Genomic DNA, 17,583 nt, shown 5'->3' with positions numbered 1-17,583 from the left:
AAGTTATGTATAGATAATCATGTATTTGCATATATGCATATAATACACATATATGATGTTTCGAATAGATGTATCAGTTTTACCCTACGTAGTAATAACAGTATATTCATGTTACAACCAGCTGCTGCCAGATTACTTCGATGACGCGCATATTATAGGACAGTAGCGAAACTAGTGTCTATATGACGTACTAAAATAAGATGGCCGATATTCATTCTACCAGCTACCAACAGCATAACACCCGTATTACCTTTCTAATGAACTTCTTTCTTACTTTACGCAACCAAATATTTTGAACATTCACTAGTGTCATTCTAAGTACTGGTAGAAAGAAATTGATGTAGTTATACGATATCGAACAACATATTGAAGATAATAGGGAAGTTAAATTAAATAGTACGTAAAGTAACAAAGTATATCTGACGTATTTTCAAATATACACGTATAGGTGATTATTCGTAAAGAGTGCTAGTGTAAAGTGCATATTGATTGTCAAAACAATGGAATACGTATTGATAAAAGACATACGGCCGGGTCAAAAAAACATTAATGTAGTGTTTATTGTTCTGGAAGTTGGTCATCCTACCATTACCAAAGAAAACCGCGAAGTTCGAACGTTTAAAGTGGCAGACAGTACAGCATGCATGAATGTTTCAATTTGGGACGAACCTGGACAGCTTTTAGTACCAGGGGATATTGTAAGATTAACAAAAGGTTATGCTTCTGTTTGGAGACAATGCTTAACTTTGTATTCTGGAAAAAATGGAGACATACAAAAAATTGGTGAATTTTGTATGGTAATAAATGAACAGTTAAACATGAGTGAACCAAATCCTGCTTTAGCGCAACAAATGATTAATCAAAGTGGTTCTGGTCCACCTGGTAGTAATGTTAACAATACTATTACAAATAATGGAAATGCAAATAATATCACTGGCCAACCTGGAAGGCAACCATTGGTATGTTGTGCAATATATTCATTGCTTTTAATTAGATATTAATAATAGATTTATTTCTAATTTTACAAAGAGTGTAGCTACTTTTAGTGCTTCTATTAATATTAGTATTAATTTATTTTATCATAGACAATTCAAAGTAATTCAACAACACCTGCTAGTGGTACTTCTGGTAGTTCAACAACAACAAAGAGTGGAAACAATAATAATAATAGCACTGGTGGAAATAGTGGTAATACTTCAGGACTTCCAGGGGGATCTGCAAGATATTCTGGTGATTCAACAACAAAAACATCTGTTGCAACAAAAACTAATTCTCGTGGTCGTGGGGGGTACAGAAATGGTGGACGCAGTGATCGTAGATAACATATAAATAAAAAGTGGTTAATTATATATGTGTAATAAAAATATGCAATTGGTTATATAATATTTAGGATAACTGTAATATACTGTTTTTTTAATAATCCTGTATATGTGTATTCATGAATTAATGTATACGATAGATTTGTCTTAGAATATAACATCATGAATTGAAGACAATCCAATTAAGTAGAATAGATGAAAAATACTATCATCAATGATATAATATATTAATGTTTCAGTGAATTAATTTTAATTCATATATTTGGAATCATTGAGTTTTGTACATTTCTTAATTTAAATCTGGAGCTTGTCTTCAAATCATAGTAAAAGTATCAAATTTCTCTTACTCTGATAAATGAATGTAATATATATATAAAGTATATAATGTTTGCATTTAACTGATAAATAATTTTATTTGCTAATTTTTTAAAATATATTTTATAAAATAAAGAACAATAATATGTGTATGTTTAATTTACACTGAGTAAATAAGGATAAAATAATTTTGAAAAATATTCAATCTGTATACAAAACATTTAATATAAAACATATTTGAATTTATTATATGATGTTGTTACTCAGTGTAAATATACATTAAAATAAAAATATATGATTATTGACTTTGTATATTTTCATCAGAAGCGTTAAATAGAAAACTAAATATGTACAGTATTTATTACTACTTATAACTATCAATTATTTTGTGTACATTGACCCTATTTTTATTTAATATTTATATTTTGTACATAATTAAATTCAATTTTTATAACATTAAAATTGGTGTCAATTTTTTAATTAATGGATGTGCCGGATAATAAATAACCCAATTATTAAAAAGTAAGGATATATTAAGTATTTGTGTTTACTTTAAAGTCAAGGTTTTTAAAAAAAACTCAGCCAAAGTATAGATAATTCTATAAATAAGTTTACCACCATAAGAAATTTCAAAATGATAAGAAGATTACTGTGATAATATGCATTTATCAGATTGTGATATGCCACATTTTTGTCTACTATAATTTTTAGGTTATGTTTATACATGACTTCACGTTTATGTATATCGTATGTCACATCGAAGTAAGTGATAACGATATGTATGTACTTTAATTTTGTTTTCTTTCTAATGTTCTCACTTGTAATTTTAAATACATTATAAATTTACAGAATGAATGTGAATTCTGTCGTCATTGTTACACAATTATTTCTTTTGTTAAACATATAACTTAAAATAACAGATGTCTAAGTTAGACATAACAATTTATGAGTATTTTTTATGTATTTAAAGAATTCTAAGACGGTACGTTTAACATATTTGTTATAACATTCGGTTATATTTTACTACATTGCATAATGTTATCATAAATCGTGAATCTTAATTAAAAGTGTTATTGATTTAAAATAAGAATTGTATTCTGCAAATACCATTTAATAATTCACTGTTTCTTATGTTTAACTGTGTTATGTAGTAAATGAATATATTATTTATACATTTTTAATACTATATTTAATATCGTAAATTTGTCATTACAGATTATTTTTTTCTGAAGTATGACAAGATCACATATAAAATATCAAATTGCAAAAGATACAGATGATACATCAGATTATTTTCTCGAACCAGTCCAAGAGTTTCCAAATCTGTCTAAAAAAGAAGTATCTTTTTGGAAAAAATCTTTTCAAATTATCATATTAATTCTGTGCTATTTTGTGTTGTCTGTAGGTTTAACTTTTTATGTACAATGGCTTTATAATACATATGTAAGTGAAGATACCTGTGATTTATAAGAGTTTATTATTTGATTTTATTTTATATATGCACTCATTTTTTAGGGATTTCATTTTCCACTTGTTGTGGTGATATGTCACTTATTAATAAAATTTTTGTTTTCTGCCTCAATAAGATGTATTAAAACATGTTGGAAGAAACAACAACAATTAAAACTTCCTTTACAAAGCATAATAGGAATGGTTATGCCAATTGGCATAGCTAGTGGCCTTGATATAGGTCTATCAAATTGGGCAATTTCATTAATTACTATGTCATTGTATGTATTTAATATTCTACATTAAGAACAAAATAAAATATATTTACGACTTTGTGATAGTATTAATGAATTATATTGTTATTTAGATATACTATGACAAAATCGACTTCTATTATTTTTATTCTTGGATTTGCACTCTTTTTGAAGTTGGAGAAAAAGGTAGTAATATTAATTTCCCATATGAATGCTTCAAATATAATATATTAAAGAAATAATTTTGTTATAGTCTTGGACATTATCATGTATTGTAGTAATGATATCAGGAGGTTTATTTATGTTTACTTATAAATCAACACAATTTGAAGTTTTTGGATTTGTAATTTGCCTCTTAGCATCATTTTTAAGTGGTATTCGGTGGACTATGACACAACTAGTTATGCAAAAATCTAAACTTGGAATGAAAAGTCCAATTGACATGATGTACTATATGCAGTTATGGATGTTATTACCTATTGTACCAGTGATGATATGGTTTGAAGGTATATATATGTAAAATGTATAGCTATATTTTTTTTTTAAATTGTATATGTAAATATTATGTTACTGTGTTTTTGAAAAAGGTAAAAAAATATATTATTTTTAGGATCTCATCTATACAATAGTTTTAAAAATACAGATTGGAATGATGTTCAAACTATTACAATGACTATAATTGCTGTATTTGGAAGTGCTATTATAGCTTTCCATATGGAAGTTATGGAATTTTTAGTTGTTACATATACTTCTAGTCTTACACTTTCAATTATTGGCATAATTAAGGTAAATTAACTACATATTAAATAACATAATATTATATAACTTTATTGAATATTGGAATATACAAGTAAAATATTAATATTTGGGTAAAAATTTTTAAATTATTGTCTTTCTAGGAAATATTTATTTTAATTTTGGCTGTTGAATGGGAAGGTGATCAAATGAGTCATCTTAATTTTGTAGGATTGTTAATGTGCCTTTGTGGAATCACAATTCATACGATACAAAAAGCATTATCCAATAGGAACAAAAAAGCTGAAAATTTGGAATTACAAGTAAATTCTCTTTCAAGTAATAATTTTAAAACTGAAGAGGTAATCGATACAAATTTACCTTTGTTAACTCAAAAATCAACATCGCTAACAAATCTTTTAAACGCGGAATTCAGTTCAGATGAAGATGATACAGTTAAACATGCTGAGAATTCTACTCAGATACTATCTAATATATTGCAACGTAGGGAACAGTAAAGTCTAAACTTTAACATTGATATACAAGGACATAAAATTTATTTATTCTGAAAAGTCATTCCATATCTAATTATATACTATTTCTCGCATTTTATACATATTTTTACACCTCAATTTAATTATTAAATTTATAATCCTTAATTTTCAATGAAAATGTTAATTATTATTTATGTCCTATTTTTAAGGATATTATTTATGCATGTAAAATTATGTATAAATTTATTTTTTTAATATTATTTCGAAAAACAAACAAATTTTTATTTAAACACTTAAAAACTTAAAGAGTGCAAATAATATACATATATAAAACAAAGTACATATATGTATAGTAAATAACTTTAAAAGGAAATTTATTTTATAATTATTTACTTACAGCCTGTGTTATTAGTTCCTTGCTTAAAAATAGCATAACTATACCTTATTATTTAGTAGTATTTTTCACATTTGATCTTATTTATGCTATATACATATATTTATATACAAATAACAAGACTTCCAGAAATACACAGCATAATAATAGATGATAATGTAAACATTGAAAAACTGTGTACATTTTATAAATTATTATTAATTTAAAAAAAAGGTATATCTAATTAACAACTTTTTAATCAAAATTTGTGTGAACAGCCATTATTGTTATTTAATATTATTCTTATAATATTATAAGGACAAATATACAAAAACATTACAGTAGACAAAGAGGTTATTAATTTTTTATATTCATAAATCGTATTTTATGTAATTTGATGTTAATATTATACAAATTAATTATACAGTATAAAAACAATGCTTCATATAATTATGTAATTTTATGGTAATTTATTTGATTTTATGATATACATGTTAATTTGCATAAGGATAATAATAATGTATTTTGTCAAAGAAATTTATTTAATATGTATGTTCTCATATTGAGAATGTTATAATTTTTATTTTATAATCTTAAAGTATTCGTAATAAACTTTGTATACATAAGTATGCTATTATATGTTATTATTTATTTAATTCTTAAATAAGTCCTATGGAATTCGTCTATTGTAAGAAATATTTAATAAGATTATGTTTCTATAACTCTGTAAACTATTGAAACATAATTTATATATAGTTTATATTTATAATTATAATATACGAGAATAAAATGCAAAAAATATGTGTTTTGGTATCGTACTTGCAATTAGAAGTACGATTTACAGATGGTAAAAGTAATCTTTTTATTTTGAAACTTAGGGATTTCATTAGAGGTTCACATTAAATTATTTAATTTTTTTAATACTATACTAATACTAATAATGAAGTTGATTTCTTTTTAAAATTACGAAACAAATTTTTTTATACAATTGTATTATTATGAGAAAAATAATAAATATGATATATATATATATAAAACAAAATTCTGTAATTATTATTAGATAGATTAATAAATAATTGCTATGTATGTAATTTAATAAATAACTTTGTAAACCCCTTACTTTGTTTGTTTGATTTGATTAGTCTTTTTAGATTTGGCTTCAATTCTTTCTTCTAGTTTATGGATCAAATCATTTAATTCCTCCTATTACGAAAATAAAAATTATTTTAAATAAAATTATTATTTATAAAAGCCACTTGAGTTAAAAAAACATATTTACCTCGTTGTATGTGTACATTAGAGTACAATGTTTTAAAATTTGTTTCTTTCTATTAAATAATTGCAATGCATGTGGTAAACAGTAAACACTGTCATCTTGTGAATTACTCACTAATGAAACAAACAAATTAGCTCTACAAGTTTCACATTCAAAGTCGCCATCATCTTCTTTTACTTTTTTTCCTTTCTTTCGTTTTCCACTATCTGGTAAAGGTAATCTTTCTGTGTTTATGAGACCTACTGATTCTAATTGTTTACGATAATCTATTTCTTTTTCACGAATTTTAATTACACTTGCTAGAATCTGCAAATATAATTATTTATAAATCATATATGTAGTTTTACATTTTTTATCTCATAATTATTAGCTCTCATATTTACCTGTTTTAATACTTCTATATGAGATCTAGAGTCATTAATAATATTAAATAATAATCTTTCAAATGAAAAGATTGATGGTTCACAACTATCTTGTATATCCTATAATAATTATTTAAAATTATTTTGCCATTCTATAAAATATGTAAAATAAAAATAGAGGAATGTTATTCACTTACTTTAAATACTTGTTCAGCAGTTTCTAACCAGGATGGTTGTGCAAAGTAAACACTTTCAGATACTACATAACCAGTGCATATACTTGATGTAAATGCTTTAGGAAATACAACTATAAATTGCCCTGGTTCCTGAACAGTCTGGCATAGTGATACTCCGTTACTAACCAATAATTCTGGAGGAACCATTGCTGTATCTGATGGCAGCCATATAGTTTTATTTTTACAATATCGTGGAACCATTTTTGAAAGAGCCTCTCTAAAGTTATTGTTGTGTTCGTCGGGTATACCGTACCAAATTTTTTTAGCACCAGTATGCAAATATTCTATCCAAGGAAGACCATGAGGATCACGGTACCAACAACATGCACTAAATAACATACCCACATGAAGTGTTGGTACAGTCACACCTGCAAATAAAATTAAAACGGTTGTAAATAAGAAAATATCAATTTATAACATATGTTTTAGTTATACAAATTTAAAGAAATGCTTTATACCCATTATAGGACCTAAAGCTCTCAGTACTGAGCCAGCGTTATTAGTAAGTACTTTAAGATTCCATGGATGTCTTGCGAACGGACTATTTTTAGCAACCGAAAATCCAAAACCGCGTCCACTTGAATCAATGCTTGCAGCGTGTACACAAACATGTCTTTTCCTTTCTGCAACATGTTTCCAAAATGCACTTTCAACCTCATCAGCAGAAGCGCCTTCTGTTTCGTTTCCAGATCGTTGATTTTCACCAAACCACATACGTTGTGTGTTTCGTGCAATACGATAAAAAGCGTTTAACGGCATGTTTCTACCCTGTAAAATTGTATATTTATATATACAATATTTATATATACAATATTATATATACAATATTTATATATACAATATTATATATACAATACTTATATATACAATATTTATATATACAATATATTATATAAATCACGAAGAACTGAAAATTATGTGGTTATGATTATAATTTTAGAATTCTCACTTTAACGATGCATTCCTCAATTTCGTCAGAACTATCATCATCTTCATCTTCTTCATTTTCACTTATTGGTGCATTTTGCCTTTGTAAAACTCTACTTTCTCTTTTCATCCACTCAGATTCGACTTCATCAAATAATTTACCTCGTTCCTCTAAATCGCATTATTTTATTGATAAATAATTTTAAAATATTATAGTTTCTTATATTACTATATTTTCTATATTTATGCACAAATACCTGGAGATAATGTATCATATGGTAATAAGTATTTGCAGTAAATGTCATCCAATTTGGTTACACGATCTTGAGCAGATTTTGGTATTTTCATCCCATCAGCTACTTTCTGCCACTTTTTCTTTTCAATCACTTCCTTTAATCCGCCTAAACTTTGAACTGTTTGATATAAATGAGGCAAATCAACTTCCATACCACCAATCTATAAGAAAGAAAAAGAATTGAAATAATAAACACATTAAAGAAAGTAGAAAAAAATCATAAATATGAAACTGTACCCAAGGTGGATGAGTTAATGTTATGCTTTGTGTAGCTAAATATTTCTTTATAGCCATCATTTCTTTCACATTGGGACCCCATCTATGTAACATACGATGTACATATTGATTGTAAGCAGTAAACCTCATATCATCTGATACTTTGCATTCCGGCTAAAATAGAGAAAAGAATGTATTTATATTTTGTAAATATATACATTTAATTATGCAACAACTTTTAATGAATGTTACTTTAAAATTAGGTGGTGGTACAACTCTGCATATTCCAAATTTCTCTGCAATTGGCCTTATTTTATCTATGTATTCTAAAGGATCTTGGAAATCTTTTTCAGTAGGATGAAATGTTGGAGCTTCAACTAATCGTGCTTCATTATTTTCATCTTTTGCACTTGGAAATGTCACATTATTGATGGGAGAATAAATTTCAGAACCCTTCTGTTTTGCTTTGATCTGACATCTAAAATTTTAGAAATACATAATAATGTATTTAATAAAGTGAAAAGTGAAGCTGCAATTCTTTTTACGTTCAACTTGTATTACCTTTTCCCATTCTTATTTGAATCAATTGAGGTTTTTCTTTCTCTAGGAGTTTTTGGTGATTTTGGCAATTTTTCAGTTCCTATATTTAATCCAGTTCCAATATTTTGCCTATTTGCAATTTGTACCATGTTTTCATTTTTATTTGGAGTAGATGGTTGAAGTTCGGAATTAGATGTAGTAACAGTTGATACTGTACTTGAAGAAGTAGATGGTATTGAATGATCAGTTGTTATTAAAGTAGAATTAGGTGGAGTACGAGTTGTAGGCTGTACTGTTCCTACAGGAGGACAACGTGCAATTGATGATGGAGGTTTAGTAACCAATTTTGCTCTTAAAAGAACTTTTTGATTAGGACCATTTGGTCCTTCAGTACCGAGTTTTACAGCTACACCTTGAATTAATTGCTGTCCTTGAACTAAATTTGGTCCATTTCTTGTGACAGCTTGTAAAGGTATGTAAAACAGTTGACCATCAGTTTCATCATCATTTTCATTGTTGTTTTCAGTCTGAGTAGATATCTCTGTACTTTTTTGTTGATTTGTATCACTTTCTCCAATCTGCTTTTGCGTTTGTGCATTATCATCAAGATTTACTTGTACAGCTATTGAAGTACTACAATTTACATTACTCCAAGTTGTTGTTAATTTATCTAATGGTAAAACTTGTATATTAGCCAAAGTTGCAAAATTTTTTGGTAATTCAAATTTGTTTACATTTAATGTTGTATTCGATATATTTTTTATTTCTACTATTTCATTTTCATTTTTTGCAGAATTATTGATGGAATTTTCTTTAAATATTGTCATTTCACAATTATCTTTTATTATTTCTTCTACATCTTTATTTACTTCACTCGCAGATTTATTTATGTTATTTTCGGATTTATTTGCATTATTGACAAATTTATTTGTATTATTTTCAGATTTATTTGGAGCGTTATCAAATTTATTTGAATTATTTTCAGATTTATTTGTATTATTTTCAGATTTAGTTACATCCATCTGGGATAGATTATGAATCACGTTTGATTTATTAGATTCTCGAACTTTACGTCTAAAAGGAGTACTAACAGGGATTTCTGTGTCACTTTCAAATGCATAAACACTGCTTTCATTTTCTGGAGAAAATGCATTTGCATTAGGAATTACTGTTTTACGTTCTTTAACTTTTGGTAAAAAGGGTTTTCTTGGTTGAAATATGGTTTTCTTCTCTGTTGATATCTTTTTTTCATTAGAACTATCTGTAGAATTTTGATCAGGTTTTAGTGCACTATCACCTTCTTCTCCAGGACATGAGTCTTTATTTGGCTTTATGTTCCGCCCTTTATTAATATCTTTCAAGTATGTATTCTGTTTGTTAATATTAATATTAATATTAGAAAACTCATTCTGCTGTTTTATTTCAGATTGTAATTCTCCTGTTATAATGGGAGCATATTTATTATATGTATTCATGCGATCTTTTACATTAGCCTTTTCTGCTAATTTAGAAAGTGTAACATTAACTGGTCTTACCAAATGTTGAATTTTTGTTGAAATTGATAAATGTGATACATCAGTCTTCTTTTCACAAACATCATATTTAAAAGTAGACACATTTTCCATTTCTAACTTACTTTCCTCTTTAGCAAATGAACTTTCATTTAACCATTTTTCAATTTGTTCAGTCGACATATTTACTTTCTCCTTCCTTACATGCAATGTTGATAAAGACATATCTATAACATTTGTGGATGAAATCTCTGTTTTATGATGACATTCTTTTTCAGTATTTGTTGATATTTCTTGTTCTATTTCATCAGATATTAAATCAGGTAACTCTGATTTATCTTTTTCAGATTTTTGAAGATGCTGATTATATGGTATATTTAATACTGGTGGAGAATTTATGCTTAGTAAAGGTTCATTACTCGACAATTCCTTATCTACCTTTTTATTAGCTACATATGAATTTTGTTCATTTTCTATTTTAACTGTTTCTAATTTATCACTGGTCTTTTTCGTGGTCAGAAGATTAACATTAACATGTGTTTGACAAGAATTTAATACTTTGGATATTGCTTTCTTTGTAAATCCCCGAAAAGATTCTTCGTCATCTGATATTTTTGAAAGGTCGGTTTTTACAAAATTTTCATTTAAAGACTGCTCAATTTTATTCTCAATATCTTGATTGTTATTTTTATTAACAATTTCTTTTTGTACATTATCATCTTTCTTTCTTTTTAATTTATTGAGCAACATTCCTAATGTCTCTTCATCAGAATCTGTACCTTCAAATTCAGTATCTTTTAATTCTTTTTGCTTTAGTCCATTACCTTTTTCAGGTAATGATTTAGTAGAGCTTTGTTCTCGTTTACGTTTAGTTACAAATTTTTCTTTATTAAATTTTGCATTATTTTGAACTTGACATTTTGATTTAATACTTATATTATTTTGAATCTCCATTCTTGTAGTTATATTTTTAGTAGAAGATCTAAGATATCGACTTACAGGTTTATTTAATTTTCCTAAACTTCTTCTTGTAACAGGTCTTGTATTACTAGTGGCATTAGAACTTACAGATTCTTCATCACTATCAATTTCACAATACTTGTGAACTCTTATTAATCTTTTACTTTTAAAAGCAATTTTATTAGTTTTGGTCTTATCCAATCGTTTATTTGATGTATTATGAATAGAAGTAATCTTATTATCTCTATTTTTAGTAGTTGTTTTTGTAACAGATTGTTTTACTTTAGTTTTGATTTCATTTTCTGGTTGAGTAGTTTTACGTGTATTTGGTAATTCTGGAAAACTGTCCATAGAAACATTATCATCATTTTCTAAATCAGGACTTACGAGTTTCCGTCCAAGAATTTCCATATATACAGCAGCTGCTTCTTTAGTTTTCCTTGTTGGTCTCCTACAAAGATTTTTTGGGGAAATTGTGCCACTATGAGAACGTGTAATTCTTCTCATTTCAGATTTACTTCTTGTACATATGTTTTTTTGCACAGCCTTTTGAATTGTACGTTTCATCTGTGGAACTGATTTTTCCAAGGGACCTTCTTCTTCTTCTTCAGATGTAGAATCAGAATTTGATGTATCACTATTCTTTTGTTTTACTATAACTTTCTTCTTTGGTTTAGATGATACAGGTTTAACTTTTGAAGGACCTGTTTTTGTTTTATCTGCAAGCACACTACTTCGTAAACCAAGTCTCTTAGTTTCAACTCTTGGTAAAAATTTTCTGGGTGCTAATTTGTTTACAGATTTTAATAACGTTCGTTCTGTACAAGATCTTGTTCTCATAACACATGATGTTTTAAATTTATTTTTGATTCTTTGTTTAGCAAGACGCTGTTCTTGATATTTCTTTTTGAGTGCTTGTACTGTAGATGTAGTACTTTTAAATGTTGTAATATTTTTCTGTATTGTATTTGAGACTTTCTTCTTGTCAGTAATAATAGGTTTCACTTTTGTGATACTTTTCTGACTTGAATCTGGTTTTTGATTTTCAATAGATGTACTAGTTGAAGATATAGTTTTATCTGTTGCTATACGTGCTGGCTTAGTATCTGGCTTTTCCTTTTTACTTCCAACATTGAAAAAATTTAAGCTTGGAGGTAAAATTGGAGTTCCTATATAAAGATTCGAATTAATTATTGATACATAAAATTAATTAAGTATGAAGTAAAATTTTAAAAACCTCTAAAGCACAAAAATGTCAAGAAATCTTCTGTATTTGGTCGTTTGTGAGTTATTAATTCTGTTATAACTGCTGGTTTAGTCTTTTCTTTATCCTTGATAGGAGTATGTGAAGGATTGAAAACTGTCGTTGCACCTTGTGCAAATTTTCTTTGTGCATGTACTTTGGTCCTACAATAAACAATATATGTAAAAAATAAATAATAAAAATAAAAGCTATATTATATCATAATTAAATAAAATCCCTTTTAAATCATTTAAAGAATATAATTATCTTAAACATATTTGCACATCTTTAGATTCATATATTGCACAAAAAATGTATATTAAATAGTCTATAGCAAATTACTCATTAGTTATGTTAAAATGTTTATTTATTTACCTCTTTGGAGATTCGGAGAGTGGCTCCATAAGATCCACCAAATCTCCTTCTTTCCTTTTTCTTTTATCATTTCGACTTAACACCATTTTGCAATTTTATTAAAAAATACTTCTGTCAAAAACAACCACAAAAATTTGATATAGAAATATGTTCATTAATACTTGATTACAGAAAATTAAACTATTACCTGATCAATATCTTCATTTTTACAAAAACTAAAAAAATAAGAAGTTAAAAAATATTTGAAAACATTATATTATATAAAATGAGATACGAGTATTGTTACAAATAACAAATATTTAATATAAAAAATTTCAATAAGAAAAAATATAAAATTTAAGAATTTATGTTCTTCTATAACCTTTTAATGCTTCAAAGTATTTTTCATTTAAATTAGATAATTAAGAATTTATGATGCATAAAACCACCTAACATCTGTTCTTTACACTGAGCGAACGATTGTTTATTGTGTCAAACAAGATTAAATACCACGTTCTGATCTATGATGTAGATATACATAGATATGCACCATAAAATGATATTGATTTCTCAAGACTTATCCACATTGCATGTATCGTATTGTGTTGAACATAGTACGGTTTGCTTTACTTACATTAAGCATTCAACCAATAGAAAAAATATATAAAACATGTGTAGAAGAAATTATTAGCACCTTCTTATGTACATATCTTACATATGTCAAAAATTCCTTATTCATTATTTATTAAATTAGTTTACATAAAAGAAAGATTAAAAAACAATATTTGAATTGAAAAATTTTAAATAATCGATATTAGCAGAGATATTAATTTCAATGGAATGTTCATGAAACCTCTATCCTGCCATCTATATATCTATGTGCATAAGAATATTTGTTACGTTTTTCGTGTTTACACTTCAAACCTATTAAAATTATACACATGGACTATATTTAGAAATTACTCATACATTATTTAAATAATTAGTGTTTAATTTATAATTGTTTTAGTAAGGTAGGAAGAACTATGGCGTACTTTGTAATTAGACAAACATTAACAAAAGATCATTGCGACTTGTCATACATTAACTCAAATAAAGTGAAATGTCAGCCTGACATTATTCGCAATCAATTAATTGATATTTAAGATACGATTATTATTGATATTTCTCTTAATGAATAATTATAATTTGTAACTTACTGTAGTATTTAAATTGTATATTTAATAATTTTTAATAATTTTATAAGGTAAAAATTGTTCTGTTATTAATTGGACACTTGATTATGTGATGATATTTCTATAATTTAATTTTCTAAGTGATTTTCAAAAATATGTCATATTAGATATAATATAACATATATTATATACAATTATTCTTATTTACATCTTGTTAAAATACAATACAAATTTTGAATTATTTGCATCTAAGTATGATTAAAAATATGGATTATTACTATTGTTATTCGTTTATACATAGTTACATAATTGTGTTTAATTATAGATAGACTATTTATAAATAAGACATCATGTATAATAATGGATCACCACCACCTTATGAATCACCTCCATATGTACCGCCTGGTTATTCACAAACAATGGGTGGTGTTCCACCTGCTAGCCCTTTCACATCTGCAGAAACTTGTATGTCTCATTTTTATTTTTTTATAGTGAACTCTACAATTTAACTAATTAATTAAGAAAATAAATTTAAAAACTTTATTATTTCTTTATAGACACAACTGGACCAACTATAGTAACAACAATTGTTCCACTGGGGCCAGGATCAACACATACAATTTGTTCACATTGCCATGCAGAAATAGATACTACAACAAAGACAGAACCTGGCATGATTGCCTATATATCTGGGGTTATAATTGCATTAATGGGGTATTTACAAAAATATTTTTCAATTACCAATTCAGTATTTTAATTTATTTATTCAGTAATTTATTATATTACTATTTTGTATATTATCTTCAACAGATGTTGGTTGGGATGCTGTTTAATTCCATGCTGTATTGATGAATGTATGGATATTCATCACAGGTGCCCTAACTGTAAAGCTTATCTGGGACGTTATAGGAGATAAGATAACACAATACTAGTATCTATTGCATTTCACTTTGAAGTCATTTGAAAATTGCATCATATATATACATATATAACGAATAAGTTTTAGTTTTTATCTTCAACAAATATTTGCAATGTTTGGAACATAAACAATCAGCTTCAAATATTTTTCACATGAAAGTTTGATATACAGTGTGGTTGGTAACTGATGGTACAAGCGGAAAGAGGGTGATTCTACGCGAAAAAAGAAGTCGAAAATATAGAATAAAAATTTTTCGTTTGAGGCTTTGTTTTCGAGGAAATCGACTTTGAATTTTCGCTCAGTACGCGTGCACTTTATCACGTCTCGTTATAACGGATCTCACTGTAGATCGTTGTCTCGATGGATATTATCGCAGTTTAAGTTTGTTTTTGCCGTAACGGAAAATTAGGAATACATAATGAAATAATATGAACTAATCATAAAGTTTATTATTACAAAAATTGCTGAAAATGTTGCCCATTCTGCCGAACACATACTTCTGCTCTTCTAATTAAATTTCTATGAACACTTTCTAACGTATTCGATTGTTTTAAAGTATGAAAGGCTACAATAATCTTTTCTTTCAATTATTCGCAACTTGCGATTTCTTCAGAATAGACAATTGATTTAATATGGCTCCATAAATAAAAGTCAAGCGGAGTTAAGTCAGGAGAGCGTGGTGGCCAAGCCATTGTTCCAGCACTACCAATCCAGCCTTGGTAATGTTGGTTTAAAAAATCTCTCACATGACGACTAAAATGTGGCGGTGCACCGTCTTGTTGAAAAATTAAACTTTCTCTAGTTCTCAGCGGTACATCTTCTAATAATTCCGGTAGTTTGTTTTGTAAGAAATCGAAATATGCTGCTAACGTTACATTTCCTTCGAAAAAATATGGCCCAATAATTAGATGTCCGATTATGCTAGTCCAGACGTTTGCGTTCCATCTTACTTGAAAATGTGTTTCAAGAATAGAGTGAGGATTCTCATTTTGCCAATTATGCATGTTATAGACATTGAACATGCCGTCCCTTGTAAATTTCGCTTCATCGGTCCATAAAATTTTTAACAGAAATTCTGCATCGTTGGCATGCTGTTGAAGCAACCAATGACAAAATGCCTTTCACGAAATCTTATCATGAGGCATGAGTCCTTGTACTCTGGTGATATGATAAGCATGTAAGTTGTTTTCGTGTAGAATTCGAAGAATCGTGAAGCAACTAAGATTATACCGCAAAGAAAGGTTTCTTGCACTTATGTCAGGATGTTCCAAAACGTCCTTTAGTATTTGCTCTTCAACATTTACACTAACGCGTCGTCGACGACCACCATGTCGTCTAAGTTTTTCAAAAGAACCATATTCGTCGAGGGTTCGTTCTGCTCTTTGAATAACACGTTTGTCAGGATGTCGACGATTGGGATACCGGTGTCTGTAATGATCAGCTGCGGCTGATGCATTACCACCACACGCACCTAACGAAAGTGTCATGTCCGTATATTCCCGATTGCTGTATGTAGACATGATGGTAGACTAATAGGTACTGATAGTGGATAGCGATAAAAGTCGGATAGTAAGTTAATAGGTAGGAAAACACTTCGGTCACATTGTAAGTGTTTATCAACATAACGTCAATCGAGACAACGATCTACAGTGAGATCCGTTATAATGAGACGTGATAAAGTGTACGCGTACCGAGCGAAAATTCAAAGTCGATTTTCTCGAAAACAAAGCCTCAAACGAAAAATTTTTATTCTATATTTTCGACTTCTTTTTTCGCGTAGAATCACCCTCTTTCCGCTTGTACCACCAGTTACCAACCACCCTGTATGTAATGCACAATGCAAGATTGCACATAATTATATAAAAAAAGTATTTGATATTTACTTTCATAAAGGGAATCATTAAACATATTCGTGGATTTAAATATTAAATGAAAAAATTCCTAGAATTCAATTTATTTGTTATATTTGGAAACTTTTTCATTATAAAAGTATAAAATAATTGAGCAGAATGTACAAATGAAAACAAGGTTCATCGATAATTTTGTTTACAACAAATAGTACATAATATAAATTTTCATATGTAACATGTTTATAAAATTACTTCTAGATGAGGTAATATTCAAGTACTATTGTGTATGCAAGTACTGTTAAAAATCTATTTTTTTAAATTGTTAAAGATGATAAATTTATACAATTTGTGCCTGTTTTTATGAAGTCTATGAAGTCTATGAAGAAGTTTATGAAAATAACTATTTTTGGAAATAATGTACACTGCTGTCTTTTTATCACTTATAAAAATTTATATATTTTCAAATAGAAATAAATACTTTATAACATATAACAGAAAAGTTACATTTTAAAAATAAAATCAATTAATAATATTAATGTAAAAAAAGTTGATATTCCATAAATTATGTAATTAATGCCTTTCAATGGAGTGCCTATATATGTATAAATACAAATTAATATAGGTATTTTATAAATAATTTATACTAATAGCAAATCTCAAAAATGTATTTTTGAATAAGATAGTAATTTTTACTTGTATATTTATAGAAGAGACTAATTCTTACAATAGTCATAAAAAAAAGTGTAGTCATAAAATGTAGTCATAAATAACAATAATTGT

The 17,583-nt window shown here is 27.3% G+C and overlaps 4 protein-coding genes across 9 annotated transcripts; 2 read left to right on the top strand and 2 right to left on the bottom strand.

Annotated features, from left to right (window-relative positions):
* Positions 1–442: 442 nt before the first annotated feature.
* On the top strand, positions 443–4,728 carry LOC117204557 (solute carrier family 35 member C2-like). 5 transcript variants are annotated; one of them, XM_033442067.1, is made up of 8 exons: positions 2,185–2,396; positions 2,484–2,616; positions 2,850–3,077; positions 3,150–3,364; positions 3,451–3,523; positions 3,591–3,843; positions 3,948–4,123; positions 4,237–4,728. In XM_033442067.1, the coding sequence occupies exons 3-8, from the start codon at positions 2,868–2,870 to the stop codon at positions 4,588–4,590; spliced, it is 1,281 nt and encodes a 426-aa protein (XP_033297958.1). In that variant the 5' UTR covers positions 2,185–2,396; positions 2,484–2,616; positions 2,850–2,867; the 3' UTR covers positions 4,591–4,728. The 5 variants fall into 5 exon arrangements, with proteins under 5 accessions (XP_033297961.1, XP_033297958.1, XP_033297959.1 ...); XM_033442068.1 differs by having other exon boundaries at positions 2,185–2,413; XM_033442069.1 differs by lacking the exon at positions 2,484–2,616.
* Positions 4,729–5,964: 1,236 nt separating this feature from the next.
* On the bottom strand, positions 5,965–13,538 carry LOC117204555 (protein Jumonji). Its single transcript, XM_033442062.1, has 14 exons — positions 13,242–13,538; positions 13,068–13,095; positions 12,881–12,991; positions 12,500–12,669; positions 8,813–12,431; positions 8,504–8,729; positions 8,273–8,425; positions 7,998–8,196; positions 7,763–7,911; positions 7,272–7,581; positions 6,775–7,181; positions 6,599–6,697; positions 6,219–6,521; positions 5,965–6,142 (listed from the first exon to the last, which is right to left on the bottom strand). The coding sequence occupies exons 3-14, from the start codon at positions 12,964–12,966 to the stop codon at positions 6,056–6,058; spliced, it is 5,808 nt and encodes a 1,935-aa protein (XP_033297953.1). The 5' UTR covers positions 12,967–12,991; positions 13,068–13,095; positions 13,242–13,538; the 3' UTR covers positions 5,965–6,055.
* A 204-nt stretch (positions 13,539–13,742) lies between these two features.
* Positions 13,743–17,272, top strand: LOC117204559 (cell death-inducing p53-target protein 1). Of its 2 annotated transcripts, none has more exons than XM_033442076.1 (5): positions 13,743–13,872; positions 14,364–14,499; positions 14,592–14,748; positions 14,845–15,124; positions 16,783–17,269. In XM_033442076.1, the coding sequence occupies exons 2-4, from the start codon at positions 14,385–14,387 to the stop codon at positions 14,948–14,950; spliced, it is 378 nt and encodes a 125-aa protein (XP_033297967.1). In that variant the 5' UTR covers positions 13,743–13,872; positions 14,364–14,384; the 3' UTR covers positions 14,951–15,124; positions 16,783–17,269. The 2 variants fall into 2 exon arrangements, with proteins under 2 accessions (XP_033297967.1, XP_033297966.1); XM_033442075.1 differs by lacking the exon at positions 13,743–13,872 and adding an exon at positions 14,088–14,105 and having other exon boundaries at positions 14,360–14,499; positions 14,845–15,119; positions 16,778–17,272.
* Positions 16,075–16,473, bottom strand: LOC117204529. The gene has a single exon (XM_033442031.1). The coding sequence runs from the start codon at positions 16,471–16,473 to the stop codon at positions 16,075–16,077; it is 399 nt and encodes a 132-aa protein (XP_033297922.1).
* Positions 17,273–17,583: the final 311 nt, after the last annotated feature.

The sequence above is a fragment of the Bombus bifarius genome, unplaced genomic scaffold (genome assembly GCF_011952205.1).
Source record: "Bombus bifarius isolate JDL3187 unplaced genomic scaffold, Bbif_JDL3187 scf7180000007978, whole genome shotgun sequence".
Taxonomy (NCBI): Eukaryota; Metazoa; Arthropoda; class Insecta; order Hymenoptera; family Apidae; genus Bombus; species Bombus bifarius.
This window is presented reverse-complemented; position numbering and strand designations above follow the sequence as displayed.